The sequence below is a fragment of the Somniosus microcephalus genome, chromosome 30 (assembly GCF_052327205.1).
Source record: "Somniosus microcephalus isolate GS21.2 chromosome 30, FLI_Smic_1.0, whole genome shotgun sequence".
Classification (NCBI taxonomy): Eukaryota; Metazoa; Chordata; class Chondrichthyes; order Squaliformes; family Somniosidae; genus Somniosus; species Somniosus microcephalus.
Genome location: NC_141016.1, coordinates 2,101,342 through 2,120,092, shown reverse-complemented (window position 1 = coordinate 2,120,092; position 18,751 = coordinate 2,101,342). Strand labels below are relative to the sequence as shown.

The 18,751-nt window shown below is 53.0% G+C and overlaps 1 protein-coding gene across 1 annotated transcript in view; it reads right to left on the bottom strand.

Moving 5' to 3' along the window:
* The window catches only part of adgra2 (adhesion G protein-coupled receptor A2), a 246,628-nt gene extending 236,351 nt beyond the window's left edge, over window positions 1-10,277 (bottom strand). The window contains exon 1 of the mRNA XM_085970888.1: window positions 9,318-10,277. Within this exon, the coding sequence (XP_085827014.1) occupies window positions 9,318-9,529 (212 nt within the window). The 5' untranslated portion in view covers window positions 9,530-10,277. The remainder of the gene's footprint in view (window positions 1-9,317) is intronic.
* Between the last annotated feature and the right edge of the window lie 8,474 nt (window positions 10,278-18,751).

The window sequence follows — 18,751 nt, the reverse complement described above, 5'->3', positions numbered from 1 at the left end:
AATGTGTTAGGCATTCTGCTTTGGGAGAGAAAGAGGCTGGGGACGCTTTCTTACAAGATCACTGTTCACTATCGAAACAGCAACACACATCAAAGTGAATTATTAAGAAAAGAGCGAGCTTGCATTAACTTTCTAAAGGGAATTGGATGTATACATAAAAAGCAAAGATTTGCAGGTCTCGGGCAAGAGCAGGGGGACTATTGGACAGCTCTTCCAACGATGTGTACGATGGGCCGAATGGCCTCCTTCTGAGCTGTATGATTTAATGATTTCTGTAGCTCCTTTCACGCCCTCAGGACGTCCTAAAGCGCTTTACAGTTAATCAATTACTTTTCAAGTATAGTCATGTTGTAATGTAGACACATTGTACAGACCAAGGTCCAAATGAGATGGATGCCCAGCTAATCTTTCTGATCATCTGAACAGTCCCGCTCCCCTTCCAATAGTACCCTGGGATCTTTTACATCCACCTGAGAGGGCAGACGGGGCCTCGGTTTAACGTCTCATCCGAATGATGGCCCCTCCGACAGTGCAGCACTCCCTCAGTACTGCCCCTCCGACAGTGCAGTGCTCCCTCAGTACTGCCCCTCCGACAGTGCGGCGCTCCCTCAGTACTGCCCCTCCGACAGTGCAGCACTCCCTCAGTACTGCCCCTCCGACAGTGCAGCGCTCCCTCAGTACTGCCCCTCCGACAGTGCAGTGCTCCCTCAGTACTGCCCCTCCGACAGTGCAGCACTCCCTCAGTACTGCCCCTCCGACAGTGCAGCGCTCCCTCAGTACTGCCCGTCTCGACAGTGCAGCGCTCCCTCAGTACTGCCCCTCCGACAGTGCTGCGCTCCCTCAGTACTGCCCCTCCGACAGTGCGTCGCTCCCTCAGTACTGCCCCTCCGACAGTGCTGCGCTCCCTCAGTACTGCCCCTCCGACAGTGCGGTGCTCCCTCAGTACTGCCCCTCCGACAGTGCAGCACTCCCTCAGTACTGCCCCTCCGACAGTACGGCGCTCCTTCAGTACTGCACTGGGAGTGTCAGCCTGGATGTTGTGCTCAAGTCTCTGGAGTGGGACTTGAACCCACAACGTTCTGACTCCGAGGCGAGAGTGCTGCCCACTGAGCCACGGCTGATTCAGATTGCTCCGCAGCACAGCAGTTACTGGTAGCGCTGTTCCTGGACTGAGCTCTAACAGACTCGTATTACATTCCTGCGTCTGCTGTTTTAACACAGTTTATTTTAAATAGCGGAGAGAGAAATCTCGTACCAAGGCGACAAATCCCTTTGTGCGTTACCATCACCAGCAGCAAGCTGCAGGTCTGTGCATAAACAGACACAAACAGGTCCTGCTAAAACTATGTCGATAACGAGCACCCACTATTTAACAATCTGTGGACAATTTTCCCAACAGGAGAAAATTTGCAGGGCTATGGGGAACGAGCGGGGTGAGCGGGACTAATTGATTCATATAAGATAGGAGCAGGAGTAGGCCATTCGGCCCCTCGAGCCTGCTCCGCCATTCAATGAGATCATGGCTGATCATCCAAATTCAGTACCCTGTCCCTGCCTTCTCCCCATATCCCTTGATCCCTTCAGCCTCAAGAAATATATCCAACTCTTTCTTGAATATATTTAATGAACTGGCCTCCACCGCCCTCTGTGGCAGATAATTCCACAGGTTCACCACTCTCTGGGTGAAGAAATTCCTCCTCATTTCAGTCCTAAATGGCTTACCCCTTATCCTTAGACTGTGACCCCTGGTTCTGGACTCCCCGGCCATCGGGAACATCCTTCCTGCATCTAGTCTGTCCAGACCTGACAGAATTTTATAGGTTTCGATGAGATCCCCTCTCAATCTTCTAAACTCCAGTGAGTATAAGCCCAATCGACACAATCTCTCCTCATACGTCATTCCTGCCATCCCAGGTATCAGCCTGGTGAATCTTCGCTGCACTCCCTCCATGGCAAGAACGTCCTTCCTCAGGTAAGGTGACCAAAACTGCACACAATACTCAAGGTGCGGTCTCACCAAGGCCCTGTACAACTGTAGCAAGACATCCTTGTTCTTGTACTCGAACCCTCTTGCTACGAAGGCCAACATACCATTTGCCTTCTTAACCGCCTGCTGCACCTGCATGCTTACCTTCAGCGACTGGTGCACAAGGACACCCAGGTCTCTTTGCACTTCCCCTTCTCTCAATCTATTGCCATTCAAATAATAATCTGCCTTCCTGTTTTTGCCACCAAAGTGGACAACCTCACATTTATCCACATTATAGTGCATTTGCCATGTTTCTGCCCAATCACCCAATCTGTCCAAATCGTACTGGAGTTTCACGACATCCTCCTCGCAGCATACCCTCCCACCCAGCTTTGTGTCGTCTGCAAATTTGGAGATATTACATCCAATTCCCTCGTCCAGATCATTAATATATATTGTGAACAGCTGGGGTCCTAGGACTGATCTTTGCGGTACCCCACTAGTCACTGCCTGCCACTCGGAAAACGACCCGCGCTGGCACACGCACGATGGGTCGAATGGCCTCCTTCGGTGCTGTGCGATTCTTGTGTGTCTCATTTTGCGATAGTGAACATTTGCACGGGGACACAAGTCGAATCATCCTGCAGTGTGCAACACAACCTGCCACTCACACCCAGAACGGATTCGAATGCTCGAGCGATTCGATTCCAACCCCATGAGCACCCCCCACCCCCATCCCCTGGCCAGTGCAGAGCCCCGCACAAACAGTAATCCCTCACAAACACACACACGCACTCCTACATCCACAGGCTCCTGCTCCCGAATGGAGCCGGTGAAGTCCATCTGCGGCGCTGCGGGTTCACCCCCAATTGTCAATCATCCCCCGCGGGAATTCAGAAGGATGGCAGTTCGATCCCCACTCCAGAGACTCGAGCACATAAGTCAGGCTACACTCCAAGTGCAGCACCAAGGGAGTGCCGCACCGTCGGAGGGGCAGTACTGAGGGAGCGCCGCACTGTCGGAGGGGCAGTACCGAGGGAGCGCCGCACCGTCGGAGGGGCAGTACTGAGAGAGCGCCGCACTGTCGGAGAGGCAGTACTGAGGGAGCGCCGCACTGTCGGAGGGGCAGTACTGAGGGAGCGCCGCACTGTCGGAGGGGCAGTACTGAGGGAGCGCCGCACTGTCGGAGGGGCAGTACTGAGGGAGCGCCGCACTGTCGGAGGGGCAGTACTGAGGGAGCGCCGCACTGTCGGAGGGGCAGTACTGAGGGAGCGCCGCACTGTCGGAGGGGCAGTACCGAGGGAGCGCCGCACCGTCGCAGGGGCAGTACCGAGGGAGCGCCGCACCGTCGGAGGGGCAGTGCTGAGGGAGCGCCGCACTGTCGGAGGGGCTGTCTTTCGGATGAGACGTTAAAACGAGGTCCCGTCTGCTCTCTCAGGTGGACTTAAAAGATCCTATGGCACTATTTGGAAGAAGAGCAGGGGAGTTATCCCCGGTTTCCTGACCAATATTTATCCCTCAACAAATGTCACTGAAAGGGATGATTGGGTCATTATCACATTGCTGTTTGTGGGAGCTTGCTGTGCGCAAAGTGGCTGCTGCGTCCTACATTACAACAATGACCACACTTCAAAAAGTACTTGATTGGCTGTAAAGTGCTTAAGGACATCCTGAGGTTGAGAAAGGCGCTATAGAAATGCAAGTCTTTCTTTAAGTATAGACCAATTCCATGACCTATTCCTGTCGGACAGTGTCACGGACACACGAGCTATTTCTGGGTTCCTGGCTCACGCGGGATTGGGTCAGACTCCTCTTCTTGTGGAAGCCACTGGCGATATGCTGGTTTCCTCTCTACAATCAATGCTCCAAGCTTTGCTCCTGTTGTGTTGAGTGCTTGAACTGCACAGTGACTATAAATTCTCAGTGTTTAGATTCCAATGGGGCGACTCAGAGTCGCAGAGATAAATAAGAGCATTCCTTGGCGTTTGTTTCTAGACAGCTGGCCATTGTGTAATTACTTGAATTTGTTTTTTTCCCCATCGAATGGAGGAGTGAGGCGGTACAGAGCGGCCGTAACTCAGAGTTGGGCTTCAAAAATGAGCTGCACGGCGGAGGCCCAATTCAACACCGATTTTGGTGGAGTTTCACGCTGAGGTTTGGAGACTGAGAGAGACGCTGACACCATCCAATTTGCAGAGTTACGGGACAGTCCCTCTTCACCAACTTTACAGGGAAGGCAACAAAAGAACATGACAGGATTCCAGAAGGAAACAATACGGGATCTCTCCCAGAAACTGGGCACCATCAGATGTCTTGAACACGGATCACACTCAGTATTATTCAATAGTCTCATGTCCCCTGGATTACTAGTCCAGTAGAATTGCCACTACACCACCATACTGTTCAAACGTTGCATCAGATTTCCTTACTTTATGAAGGATGTCAAGGCCATGCAGAATAGCACCTTTCATCAACTTAGCACGTCCCAAAGTGCTTTACAGTCACTGAAGTACTTTTGAAGTGTAGTCACCGTTGTAATGTAGTACTGCCCCTCCGACAGTGCAGCGCTCCCTCAGTACTGCCCCTCCGACAGTGCAGCACTCCCTCAGTGCTGCCCCTCCGATAGTGCAGTGCTCCCTCAGTACTGCCCCTCCGACAGTGCAGCACTCCCTCAGTACTGTCCCTCCGGCAGTGCGGCACTCCCTCAGTACTGCCCCTCCGACAGCGCGGCACTCCCTCAGTACTGTTCCTCCGACAGTGCAGCGCTCCCTCAGTACTGCCCCTCCAACAGTGCAGCACTCCCTCAGTACTGCCCCTCCGACAGTGCAGCGCTCCCTCAGTACTGCCCTCCGACAGTGCAGCGCTCCCTCAGTACTGCACTGGGAGTATCAGCCTCGATTTTGTGCTCAAGTCTCTGGAGTCGGACTTGAACCCATAACCTTCTGACTCAGAGGCGAGAGAGCTGTCCACTGAGTCACGGCCGACACCTCTCAAAGGATCCATTTAAAATACCAGACACATGAATAAATCAGTGCAGCTGAAGTGGGACTGAGACATCACTGAAGGGTTTTTATGGCGGGTCTACACTGAAACCTCAAACCATCTATTCCCTTTTACTGACGCTATCTGACCTCCTGTGACCCTCCAGCAGTTGCAGTTTTCCTTTTCATAGAATCTCACAGCACAGGAGGCGGCCATTTGGCCCATTGTGCCTGTGCCGGCTCTTTGAACGAGCTCTCCAATTAGTCCCACTCCCCCCTGCTCTTTCCCCGCAGCCCTGCAACTGTTCTCCACTTCAAGTATTTATCCAATTCCCTTTTGAAAGTTACTATTGAATCTGCTTCCACCGCCCTTTCAGGCAGCGCGTTCCAGATCACAACAACTCGCTGCGGAAAAACATTCTCCTCATCTCCCCTCTGGTTCTTTTGCCAATCACCTTAAATCTGTGTCCTCTGGTCACCGACCCTCCTGCCACTGGGAACAGTTTCTCCTTATTTACTCGATCAAAACACTTTGTAATTTTGAACACCTCTATTAAATCTCTCCTTAACCGTCTCTGCTCTAAGGAGAACAATCCCAGCTTCTCCAGTCTCTCCATGTGACTGAAGTCCCTCAGCCCTGGTACCATTCTAGTAAATCTCCTCCGCACCCTCTCCAAGGCCTGGACACCCTTCCTAAAGTGTGATGCCCAGATGCCGACCTTCCAACCAGTGGAAACAATTCGAAAATATACCAGCAATCCTTTAGACCTGAAAATATAGTGAAAGGTGCTGCATACAGTGAAAGTCCTCTCTTTTCAAATGAAACTAGTGTCTGAATTACACAGAATGTACAGCACAGAAACAGGCCATTCGGCCCAACTTAGCACCCTATCTAAACTCTCGACCTAGGTTTAAACTTGGCTCACATATATCTCCAACACTGCAAGGTGAATTCCTCATCCACAATCCATTCGACCCTCCTTTTAAGAGCAGGTTGTGAGTCAACCTCTGACAAGCAGACTAGGGAGGGAGAGGGAAGAGGATAGAAATTACTGTCAGCTGCTGCTGCTACATCAGGTTAACCAGCCCTGCAGTGCTGGTTTTCCCCTTCACAACCTAGAACACAGGAGGCCATTCAGCCCCTCGAGCCTGTTACACAGGAACAGGAGGAGGCCATTCAGCCCCTCGAGCCTGTTACACAGGAACAGGAGGAGGCCATTCAGCCCCTCGAGCCTGTTACACAGGAACAGGAGGAGGCCATTCAGCCCCTCGAGCCTGTTACACAGGAACAGGAGGAGGTCATTCAGCTCCTCGAGCCTGTTACACAGGAACAGGAGGAGGCCATTCAGCCCCTCCAGCCTGTTGCACAGGAACAGGAGGAGGCCATTCAGCCCCTCGAGCCTGTTACACAGGAACAGGAGGAGGCCATTCAGCCCCTCGAGCCTGTTACACAGGAACAGGAGGAGGCCATTCAGCCTCTGGAACCTGTTCCACCATTCAGTTCGATCATGGCTGATCTGCACCTCAATCCCATTTGCCTGCCTTTGCTTCATATCACTTGATACGCTTACCCAACAATAATTTGGCAGCTGAACATATTAATGGGTGGGAAATAGCAAGCATTCCATCCTGGATTTGCAGAAAGATTTTCCGTCCCACTGCACTGATAAGGAATGTCCGCCCGAACACCTTGATTTGCTACAAGTTCAAGAAGAGAGAAAGGAGTTCTACCGAAGAGTGCACATGATCGCAACCTCAGGACATCCCAAATCATTTTACAGCCCATGAAGTACTTTTGAAGTGTAGTCACTGTTGTAATATAGGAAACGCGGCAGCCAATTTGTGCACAGCAAGCTCCCACAAACAGCAATGTTATAAATGACCAGACCATCTCTTTCAGTGATGTTGGTTGAGGGAGATATATTGGCCCCAGGACACCGGGGAGAAGCGGATAGTGCCATGGGATTTTTTATATTCACCTGAAAGAGCAGACGGGGCCTCGGTTTAACATCTCATCGGAAAGAGGGCACCTCCGGCAATGCAGCGCTCCCTCAGTACTGCACTGGAGTGTCAGTGGAATTTGGGCTGTGGTCGTTGGAGTGGGTTTTGAACCCACAACCAAGTTCAAGACCAATTCCAGAGAATTGAGCACGTTCTAGGCTGACACTCGCAGTGCACTACTGAGGGAGCGCTGCACTGTCGGAGGTGCAGTACTGAGGGAGCGCCGCACTGTCGGAGGGGCAGTACTGAGGGAGCGCCGCATTGTCGGAGGGGCAGTACTGAGGGAGCGCTGCACTGTCGGAGGGGCAGTACTGAGGGAGCGCTGCACTGTCGGAGGTGCAGTACTGAGGGAGCGCTGCACTGTCGGAGGTGCAGTACTGAGGGAGCGCCGCACTGTCGGAGGGGCAGTACTGAGGGAGCGCTGCACTGTCGGAGGGGCAGTACTGAGGGAGCGCTGCACTGTCGGAGGTGCAGTACTGAGGGAGCGACGCACTGTCGGAGGGGCAGTACTGAGGGAGCGCTGCACTGTCGGAGGGGCAGAACCGAGTGAGCGCCGCATTGTCGGAGGGGCAGTACTGAGGGAGCGCTGCACTGTCGGAGGGGCAGAACTGAGTGAGCAACGCACTGTCGGAGGGGCAGAACTGAGTGAGCGACGCACTGTCGGAGGGGCAGAACTGAGTGAGCGACGCACTGTCGGAGGGGCAGAACCGAGTGAGCGACGCACTGTCGGAGGGGCAGAACTGAGTGAGCGACGCACTGTCGGAGGGGCAGTACTGAGGGAGCGCTGCACTGTCGGAGGGGCCGTACTGAGGAAGCGCCGCACTGTCGGAGGGGCCGTACTGAGGAAGCGCCGCACTGTCGGAGGGGCCGTACTGAGGGAGCGCCGCACTGTCGGAGGGGCCGTACTGAGGGAGCGCCCCACTGTCGGAGGGGCAGTACTGAGGGAGCTCCGCACTGTCGGAGGGGCAGTACTGAGGGAGCGCCGCATTGTCGGAGGGGCAGTACTGAGGGAGCGCCGCACTGTCGGAGGGGCAGTACTGAGGGAGCGCCGCACTGTTGGATGGGGGTAGTACAGAGGGAGCGCTGCACTGTCGGGGAAGGCAGTACTGAGGGAGTGCTGCACTGTCGGAGGTGCCGTCTTTCGGATGAGATATTAAACCCAGGACACATTTGCACTCTCAGGTGGATATACAAGATCCCATGGCACTATTCTGAAGAGGAGCAGGGGAGTTCTCCCCGGTGTCCTGGGGCCAATAGCTATCCCTCAACCAACATCACTAAAACAGATGCGCTGGTCATTATCATGTTGCTGTTTGTGGGATCTTGCTGTGTGCATTTCTCTACAGTGACTACACTTCAATAGGTCACTGGCTGTGACATGCTTTGTGATGTCCTGAGGCAGTTAAAGGCGCTACAGAAATGAAGGTTCTTTGTTTGACACAGTGCAGAGGGTTTGAACACCTGACCAAGAGCAAGCGGTCCTTGTACCTGACCAACCCGCAGACCCAACCATCGCTGGCCTACTGCCTTTAAGCAAGAATAGATTCCAAGTTTGGTCAGGAATCCTGTTGTGTGTCTGTCTGTTCCTCCAGCCACTTCCTCGCCTGTTCCTCTGGGGGCAATTAGTCTGGAGAGGGGCTGCGATTTGCCCCATTCCCCCTGTCTTCGTTGCTCATCCCTTGCCAACAGAGGCTGGCCGCTTCACTGGTGGTGCTGGGCGAGCAGCCCCTTCACAGGTGAGGCGTCTCTGAACCGCAGCCACTTCACAAACTGCAATGAGAAATCACTGCAGCCAACAGCGACCCTGCTCCACGCACACCCTGATTACCTCTCGCTTCATACTTTATTTATTTAATGCTCAATGTGTTTATCTTTAATTTGTTACTCTGATCATGACGCGTTTATAATTGTCTCTTGTTTATTCTGTTATGGTTTACTCAATGCTCGATTTAGATTTGTTGTGTGCATTCCTCCTTAAATGCTTGTTATAAATTTATGCATTTATTAACTTATGTGATGCAGTTTGGGTTGAAATTATTTGTGAATTCCTTAATGTTGAAGTTTATGGATTTAGTTGTCGCTTCTATTATTTCTTGTTAATTTATTTATTTCTTAATCTGTTATCTTGTTTATAATTTCCTTTTTGTTCATGATTTATTCTGATGTTTGTGCATTTCTTATGTTGGATGTTTGCCATCAGTTTGTGTGTTTATTTAATTATTTTTGTTATTTAATTATTCACTATTTATTCCGCTCCTGTCATTTTCCTCCTTGCAGTTTCTGAACAGTCCCGTTAACCGGGGCAGAGGAAACTGACCAGTGGGTGACTCTTCGCAAAAAAATTTTAAAAAAAGAATTGGACTCACAAATGCCCGGTCCTGTTGGGCAGCAGGCTGGGCTCCGGGGTGTCCAGTAGCTGCTGTTTGCTGCACACCACCTTGTTCCGGAGCTGGGGGTAACTGGGTCCCTTGGAGCGCTCCTCGATGCAGACACAAGTGTTGGCCAGAAGCTCGGTGCAGCCGTCCGTCTGACAGGCGAGCCAGAGCAGCAGCAGCCCGCCGCCGAGCACTCGGAACATGGTGAACCTTCACAGCGAGCCCCGCATCTTCCAAACTTCGCCCCCCAGCACAACTTTCACCAAAAAAAAACACAAATAAAAAGTTTGGAAAACTTTTTCTCTCTCAAAAAGTTTCTGGGAGTGAAGGGACGAGTTGCAACATCTTCCCGCTGCCGTCTCCCAATCTGCTCTCAGCCCATTACAGATTTTATTAAGCCCAGCTCCCCTCTTGGTTTATGAAGAGCTTTTCCAGCCCCCTTGTGCTGGGGGTGAATGTCTGTCCCGTTATCCGCGTCTAACCCGAGTTAGACAGCTGGAATTCGCCGCATTTTCTGCATTCTCTCTTCTTCCACATCCCTCTCGCTGCGATTATTAAAATATATGTTCAAGAAACAGACAGACAGACACAGCCCCCTAAGCTGTGCTGAGGCTCAGCAAACTCCAACAATCCAGGCTCCTGGCTTCTCCCACTCGCTGGCCGTGGGTTTTTTTTTTGCAGCCTTCAGTTTGCAGGGGGCTTTGAGTGTTGACGACCTTGCGAGTTCCTGCACAGCACAGGACAGGAGCAGCCGGGCTGGGCTGTCAGGCTGAGCCGCGGTTTCTCTGTCAGTCCCACGTCTGAGCGAGAGGGGGGGGGGGAGCCAGGAGACTTCCTCTGGGTCCTAAAGCCGACCGCTCGCCCCCCACCCCCAGCCAGGCTCTGAACTACTTGTTATACGACACGCAGTCACGGCTGGGCAGTCAATTTACGCTCAGCAAGATCCCACAAGCAGCCAATGAGATTAATGACTGTTTGACAAGTTCTGTTTTCTCGCTCAAAAAGTTTCTGGCAGTCGAGAAACGAATTGTAACATGTTGGATGTGGCTAACGGGACAGAAATGCCCCAAACACAAGGAAAAGCTCTTCACAAAACAAGAGGGGAGCTGGGGTTAGATTACACAAACTGGGGTTGTATTCCCTGGAATTTAGAAGGTTAAGGGCTGATCTGATCAAAGTTTTCAAGATATTAAGGGGAACTTAAGATGTGCGGGTTAGGTTGATTGGCTAAGATAAATTGACCCTTAGTGTTAGGGGGATTAAATACGTGGGGTTACGGGGATAGGGTGGGATATGTGTCGGTGCAGGCTCGATGGGCTGAAATGGCCTCTATCTGCACTGTGGGGTTTCTGTGATTCTGTGAACTGATAGGGTAGATAGAGAGAAACTATTTCCGCTGGTTGGGGATTCTAGGACTAGGGGCAGAGTCTAAAAATTAGAGCCAGACCTTTCAGGAGTGAAATTAGGAAACACTTCTACACACAAAGGGTGGGAGAAGTTTGGAACTCTCTTCCGCAAACAGCAATTGATGCTGGATCAATTGTTGATTTTAAATCTGAGATCGATAGATTTTTGTTAACCAAAGGTATTAAGGGATACGGGGCAAAGGCGGGAATAGGGAGTTAGGTCACAGATCAGCCATGAACTCATTGAATGGCGGAGCAGGCTTGAGGGGCCGAATGGCCCACTCCTACATAAGAATTAGGAGCAGGAGGAGGCCATGGTGCCCGTCGAGCCTGCTCCTGTTCCTGGGTTAATCTGCTGTTTCAGTGGGGTTGGTTGAGGGATCAATAAATAATTAAGGAGAATTCCCTGCTCTTTGAATAGTGCCACGGGATCATGTACACCCACCTGAGCAGGCAGACACGGCCTGCGGACTCAGTGGCAAGAGTGCTACCCACCGATGATACCTATTTAAAAATGAGTCTTTCCCCCTTTTCACTAACTCTTCGAGTGAGCGCAGCAGCTGAACTGGAAGGCTAGGAATCCAGCTGAGATTGTTTTAAAAAAACTCCGTTACCGCTGATTCAATTCTTGCACTGGTCGATAAACACAGGAGGGAGAAAGGAATAGAAGGATATGGTGATGGGGTGAGATGAAGAGGGGTGGGAGGAGGCTCGTGTGGAGCAGAAACACCGGCACGGAGCAGTGGGGCCGAATGGCCTGTTGCTGAACATTCGATGTAATCTCGATTCCAGTCCAGTGATGCAGAGCGCTCGACTCTGCAGGAGCCTCCCCAGGCTGCAGATTGTGGAGCCTCAGTGTTTCACTGTGGGCCAAGGGGGAGCAGTCAGCCACACACTGAATACAGCAGTGTAATGGTCATCCCAGGGCCTGGATTAATAATTCCGTAGAACATGAGTTCCAATCCCACTTTGGCAGTTTGAGAATTTCAATTTAGTTTCTTTTAAAATGAGAAGCCAGTCTCAGTCAAAGTGACCGTGAGGCTGTCGGATTGTCGTAAAAACCCAATGGGTTCACTAACGTCCCCTTAGGGAAGGGAACCCGCCGTCCTCACCCGGTCTGGGCCTACACGTGACTCCAGTCCCGCACCAATGGGGTTGACTCTTAACTGCCCCCTGAAGTGGACGAGCGAGACACTCAGTTTGTATCAAACCCGCTCCCAGCGGTTCAAGGCGGCCCACCCCCACCTTCTCAGGGCAACTCAGGATGGGCAATAAATGCCGGCCTTGCCAGCGACGCCCACATCCCGAGAATGAAACCAAATGGCCGGAGACACCGTAGCGCGAAAGCCATCTGACGGGTTGCCGCAAGCCCGCGGCACGTCTAAATCACCCCGCCCCCCCCACCGCTGATATTGTCTGGCAGACTCCGGTTAAGAGGCGATGACATAGAAACATAGAAGATAGGAGCAGGAGTAGGCCATTCGGCCCCTCGAGCCTGCTCCGCCATTCAATGCAATCATGGCTGATCATCCAAATTCAGTGCCCTGTCCCTGCCTTCTCTCCATATCCCTTGATCCCTTTAGCCTTGAAATATACCCAACTCCTTCTTGAATATATTTAATGAATTGGCCTCAACTGCCTTCTGTGGTGGAGAATTCCACAGGTTCACCACTCTCTGGGTGAAGAAATTCCTCCTCATCTCTGTCCTAAATGGTTTACCCCTTATCCTTAGACTGTGACCCCTGGTTCTGGACTCCCCCGCCATCGGGAACATCCTTCCTGCATCTAGTCTGTCTAGTCCTGTTAGAATTTTATAAGTTTCAATGAGATCCCCTCTCATTCTTCTAAACTCTAGCGAATATAAGCCTAATCGACCCAATCTTTCTTCATACGTCATTCCTGCCATCCCAGGTATCAGCCTGTGTGAAAGGCAGACGATCCTTCCGCTCGTTCCGCCCCGCCGATGCCCCATCGCCCGCCAGGTCCGTCAAACTGCAGTGACGGCGGCTGGTAAACTAGGCGCTTATCTGCAACCGCTGCTCCCTGCTGGAGCCAGGGTTCCAGCTCCTGCTCGTCGGCCAGGGGGTGTGAGGACAGGATCAGGCTTGGCTTTAATCGCCCCGCCCCCCCATGGTCGAGCAGACCTGCCGACACTTACTGCGCATTTTTCACTCCTGCCGCTGCTGTGGTGGTGCCTTGAATTCTTCTGCAGTTAAGTTCAATAACGGCAGGTCAGTCTGCTGTGGCTTCACAGTTGCGTAGTTCTACATTTTAAAATAAAATAATTCTCGGGATGTGGGCGTTGTTGCCAAGGCCCAGCATTTATTGTCCATCCCTAATTGCCCTCGAGAAGGTGGTGGTGAGCCGCCTTCTTGAACCGCTGCAGTCCGTGTGGTGAAGGTGCTCCCACAGTGCTGTTAGGGAGGGAGTTCCAGGATTTTGACCCAGCGACGATGAAGGAACGACCGATATATTTCCAAGTCAGGATGGTGTGTGACTTGGAGGGGAACTTGGAGGTGGTGGTGTTCCCATGCGCCTGCTGCCCTTGTCCTTCTAGGTGGAAGAGGTCGCGGGTTTGGGAGGTGCTGCCGAAGAAGCCTTGGCGAGTTGCTGCAGTGCATCTTGTAGATGGTACACACTGCAGCCAGGGTGCGCCGGTGGTGGAGGGAGTGAATGTTTAAGACACAGCACCCACATGCATATACAATCTCCATGTATAGATACATGACCTGCTGTTAACAAGTCCTGAAAGAGTTCAGCTGACCCATTTCGATAACTCTTGTTGATCCATTTTTTGACAAGCGCAGCACCGATGCAGTGAGTCGCGATCCCTAAATAGCGCCGCTCTCTATCACTAAAGCTTGTGAGTGGAGCAAATATAAGCCATTGTACCTTAACCGCTCCCTCACTCTGTTGTACCAGTGGCTTAGACTAGCCATCCCATGGCCCCTCTGAGTGAGGTGGCCAGTTAGGGGGCAGAGTGAATTCTTGCGAGTCAGTTTGACTGCAGCACCTTTCGGGTGAGAGGTTGAAAGTGCTGCATTGGCTGTAAAGCACTCTGGGACATGCTGAGCTCACGAAGGCCGCTGCAGGAACACAAGACTTTCTTTTTTCTTCTTTACACACTCTTCCCCCTCGCTGTGTCCGCAAGCTCCTTCTTTCCCAAAGACCGCAAATGGTGGACCGCCTGCCCTCCCGCAGCCTGCCCTCCCTCCTGCAGTCCTTTAATCCCGAGCTTGGCTTGCATTCAGCACTGCGCGCCTCTCTGGGTAGTTTGTGCGGGAGGAAGGTCCAGGGTACACTGCTACAATAGTCGTTCTCAAAAAGCAATAACATTGTGCAGCGCTCAAAGGCTCTGTCTGTTTTTCTAACGGCTGCCATCAAATAAAGATTGAAATGCAAGTCATAAATTATGAGCTTTTTTGCAATGTGAAGCACATCTGTAAAACATTTCCTCCAAACTTTTTGCCCAACCGTGGTGTTAAATTCAATAAATCAGTGTAGGAAAATGCCCTGTAGTTCACAAAGGGCCTTTCTAAGGAGAGGGAAATATGACAATGGTCAATCACTGGCTTACAATCCTGGTATACATGTGTATCCACCCACACACAAATTATATACATGCGGCCAATGTTACCCCGAATTTCTTTTGGGCTGCGCGGCCCATTCAAGTTTTGGCGCGTGCGCGGTTTATCCATTGTGAAGCCAACACGCAGCCTGCACGGGACCCCGAGAGCGCCGCGCGGGACTCCGAGAGTGCCGTGCGGGACCCCGAGAGCGCAGTGCGGGACCCCGAGAGCGCTGTGCGGGACCCCGAGAGCGCAGTGCGGGACCCCGAGAGCGCCGTGTGGGACCCCGAGAACGCAGTGTGGGACCCCGAGAGCGCAGTGTGGGACCCCGAGAACGCAGCGTGAGACCCCGAGAACGCCGTGTGGGACCCTGAGAATGCCGCGTGGGACCCCGAGAGCGGCGTGCGAGACCCCGAGAGCGCCGCGCGGGACCCCGAGAACGTCGCGCGGGACCCCGAGAGCGCAGTGTGGGGCCCCGAGAGCGCCGCGTGGGACCCCGAGAGCGCCGCGCGGGACCCCGAGAACGCCACGCGGGACCCCGAGAGTGCAGTGTGGGACCCCGAGAGCGCCGCGCGGGACCCCGAGAGCGCCGCGCGGGACCCCGAGAGCGCAGTGTGGGACCCCGAGAGCGCTGTGTGGGACCCCGAGAGCACCGTGTGGCACCCCGAGAGCGCCGTGTGGCCGCACAGCCTAACAAGGACATTGCATGTAGGATATATACATACATATATCACATATATGTGCACACCCAAATATATACCCACATACACACACACACACACACATATATATATATAAGCTGAAGTGCCCGGCGGTGCCGAGGGTCTTTTGAGGGCATGTTGTTGTTGGAAGAGAGAGAGAGAGCGACTGGGGGAAAGAGAGAGAGCGACTGGGGGGGAAGAGAGCGACTGGGGGGGCAGAGAGAGAGCAACTGGGGGGGAAGAGAGAGAGCGACTGGGGGGGAAGAAAGAGAGCGACTGGGGGGGAAGAGAGAGAGCGACTGGGGGAGAAGAGAGCGAGAAAGAGGGGGGGAGGGGGGAAAAGAGGGGGGGAGAAGGCGGAGGGAGGGGGTGGGAGAGGGAAGGGTGGGGAGAGAGGGGGAGGGGAGGGGGGGGGGGGAGGGCCTGAGACGGCCGATTGCGGCTGGCTGGACCCGGTTGCCTTGGTAACCCTCCTCCCCTCTCCGCCTCCCGATCTCCGGGCCTGGGCCGGAGCGGCTGATTGCGGCTAGCGAGCCCGGTTGCCGGGGTAACCCTCTCCGCTCCCCCTCCCCTCCCGAGCCCCGGTTGCCTTGGTAACCCTCCTCCCCTCTCCGCCTCCCGATCTCTGGGCCTGGGCCTGAGCGGCCGGCGAGCCCGGTTGCCCGGGTAACCCTCTCCGCTCCCCCTCCCCTCCCGAGTCCCGGTTGCCTTGGTAACCCTCCTCCCCTCTTCGCCTCCCGATCTCCGGGCCTGGGCCTGAGCGGCCGATTGCGGCTGGCGAGCCCGGTTGCCGGGGTAACCCTCTCCGCTCCCCCCCGCCCCCGAATGAATCGCCAGGAGCTTGCAGTGAGCCCAGCCAGCCTTTACCAAGATGGCTGGCCGCTGGTTCGGAATCGGGCCCAGCGGGGGGGTGAGGGGTGGGAGGAGCTTGCCACAAAACAATTGCCTAGGGTTCAGCATGGCTGGCAACAGACGCCCAGGCTTCGAGGCCTACCTGGAAAAACGGGGAAAGGTAGGAAAATTAATGAGATTAGATAAAAGATTTAGAAAGTAATTAACTTTTTTTAAAAACAATATGTGTTTTAAAAGCAACTTTTTTTTTTAAAGACGCAGAAAGCGGGAAAAAGAAATGAAAAGTTTGGAATCAAGATGGCGGCGACTCACCTCAGTTCAGAACGATAAGGCCCGCCCACACATGCACCGATTGGTCGACCGTCAGGTCACCGAAGCGTAGGATTCGTCAATCGTCCCGTCACTCGATTGTAGGAGCGCCCGCCCGCACGCGCCAGGAACCCGGCGTACGATTGGTCGACCTCGAGGTCACTCTATCGCTAATGAGCGGATAATGAGATGCTAATGAGCGTAATTTTGAACATTTTTTGGATACCGCGGGCGCGATTTTTGTCTGGCCGAAATGTAAATACGCTTACGACCGTTTTGGAATGGTAAGCTTTCTTTCGACGTAACGCACACGTAGGTACGCTCTATAACTTTCGAGCGCATAGCCAGACAGACGTACACCGGAGGACAGACAGACAGATGTATCCGTTTATATATATATAGATAGATAGATAGATAGACTAGCTGGGGGAGCCCGGCTTTGCCAGGGCTGTTTTGGGCTGGGCGGTTTAAATCGAGTCCCAGGCTTTGGGGCCTCTCTGTGTCCCTCTGTGAATCTGCTGCCGGGCAACATTTTAAATCGAGTCCCAGGCTTTTGGGCCCTGTCTCTGTGTCCCTCTCTCAATCTGCTGCTGGGCAACATTTCTACCTTTTAATACCTTGAAAGATGAAAGTGAAAGTACTTATAAAACGTTTTTGGTAAATCTTATGTTATTTTTAAAAGAGATACTAACTTTTTCGAAGCTGGATGAGCAGATTTTGAGCTGGAAGTAAATGGGGTTTTTAGCTTGAGGCAATGGCTGCCAGATCCCGGAGATGAAAACGATTAGTCCCGCCCACAGACGCAGCGATTGGCCAACCATCAGGTGACTGAACTGTAGGATTGGTCAATCGTGACGGCACAGGATTGGTCGAACCTTGACGTCAGTCAATCAATGCTAATTAGCAGATAATGAGTTTAATTTTGAAGGTTTTTTTGCATAAGGCGCGAACAACTTTTGTCCGACCGAAAAGTAAATACGCTTTCGACCGTCCCGGAAGTGTAAGCTTTCTTTGGAGGTAACGCACGCGTAGGTACGCTCTATAACTTTCGAGTGCATAGCCGGACAGACGCACACCGGAGGACAGACAGATCGATCCTTTTATATATATAGATAGATAGATAGACTAGCTGAAGTGCCCGGCGGTGCTGAGGGTCTTTTGAGGGCATGTTGTTGTTGGAAGAGAGCGAAAGAGCGACTGGGGGGAAGAGAGAGAGCGACTGGGGGGGGAAGAGAGAGCGCGACTGGGGGGGAAGAGAGAGCGCGACTGGGGGGGAAGAGAGAGAGCAACTGGGGGGGAAGAGAGAGAGCGACTGGGGGGGAAGAGAGAGAGCGACTGGGGGGGAAGAGAGAGAGCGACGGGGGGGAAGAGAGAGAGCGACTGGGGGGGAAGAGAGAGAGCGAGAAAGAGGGGGGAGGGAGGGAGGGGGGGAGAGGGGGAGGGGGAGGGGGGGAGGAGGGAGAGGGGGAGGGAGGGAGGAGGGGAGGGAGGGAGGACGGGGGGGGGAGGGAGAGGGGGAGGTGGAAGGGGGGCCTGAGACGGCCGATTGCGGCTGGCCGGGCCCGGTTGCCTTGGTAACCCTCCTCCCCTCTCCGCCTCCCGATCTCCGGGCCTGGGCCTGAGCGGCCGATTGCGGCTGGCGAGCCCGGTTGCCGGGGTAAACCTCTCCGCTCCCCCTCCCCTCCTGAGCCCCGGTTGCCTTGGTAACCCTCCTTCCCTCTCCGCCTCCCGATCTCCGGGCCTGGGCTGAGCGGCTGATTGCGGCTGGCGAGGCCGGTTGCCGGGGTAACCCTCTCCGCTCCCCCTCCCCTCCCGAGCCCCGCCCCCCCCCAGAATGAACCGCCAGGAGCTTGCAGTGAGCCCAGCCAGCCTTTACCAAGATGGCTGGCCGCTGGTTCGGAATCAGGCCCAGCGGGGGGGGGGGGGGGGCGGTGGGGGGTGGGAGGAGCTTGCCACAAAATTTGGGAAAATAGATTAAAGGGTAAGACGATACATGATCAGTGGTGTACATTTAAGGAGTTATTTTACAACTTCCAAAAAATATATATTCCACTGAGAAGAAAAGGGTGTAAAAGAAAAGACAGCCATCCGTGGCTAAGTAAAGAAATTAAGGATAGTATTCGACTAAAAACAAGGGCATATAAGTTAGCCAAATCTAGTGGGAGGATAGAGGATTGGGAAAACTTTAAAAGACAGCAAAAAATAACAAAAAGATTGATTAAGAAAGGGAAGATAGATTATGAAAGTAAATTAGCAAAAAATATAAAAACAGATAGTAAGAGTTTTTATAGTTATATAAAAAGAAAAAGGGTGGCTAAAGTAAATGTTGGTCCCTTAGAGGATGAGACCGGGAAATTAATGGTGGGAAATATGGAGATGGCAAAAACACTGAATGAATATTTTACATCAGTCTTTACAGTAGAAGACACTAAGAATATCCCAACACTGGACAAACAGGGGGCTAAAGGGGGGGAGGAGCTAAACACGATCAAAATCACTAAGGAAGTGGTACTCGGTAAAATAATGGGACTCAATGCGGATAAATCACCTGGACCTGATGGCTTACATCCTAGGGTCTTGAGGGAAGT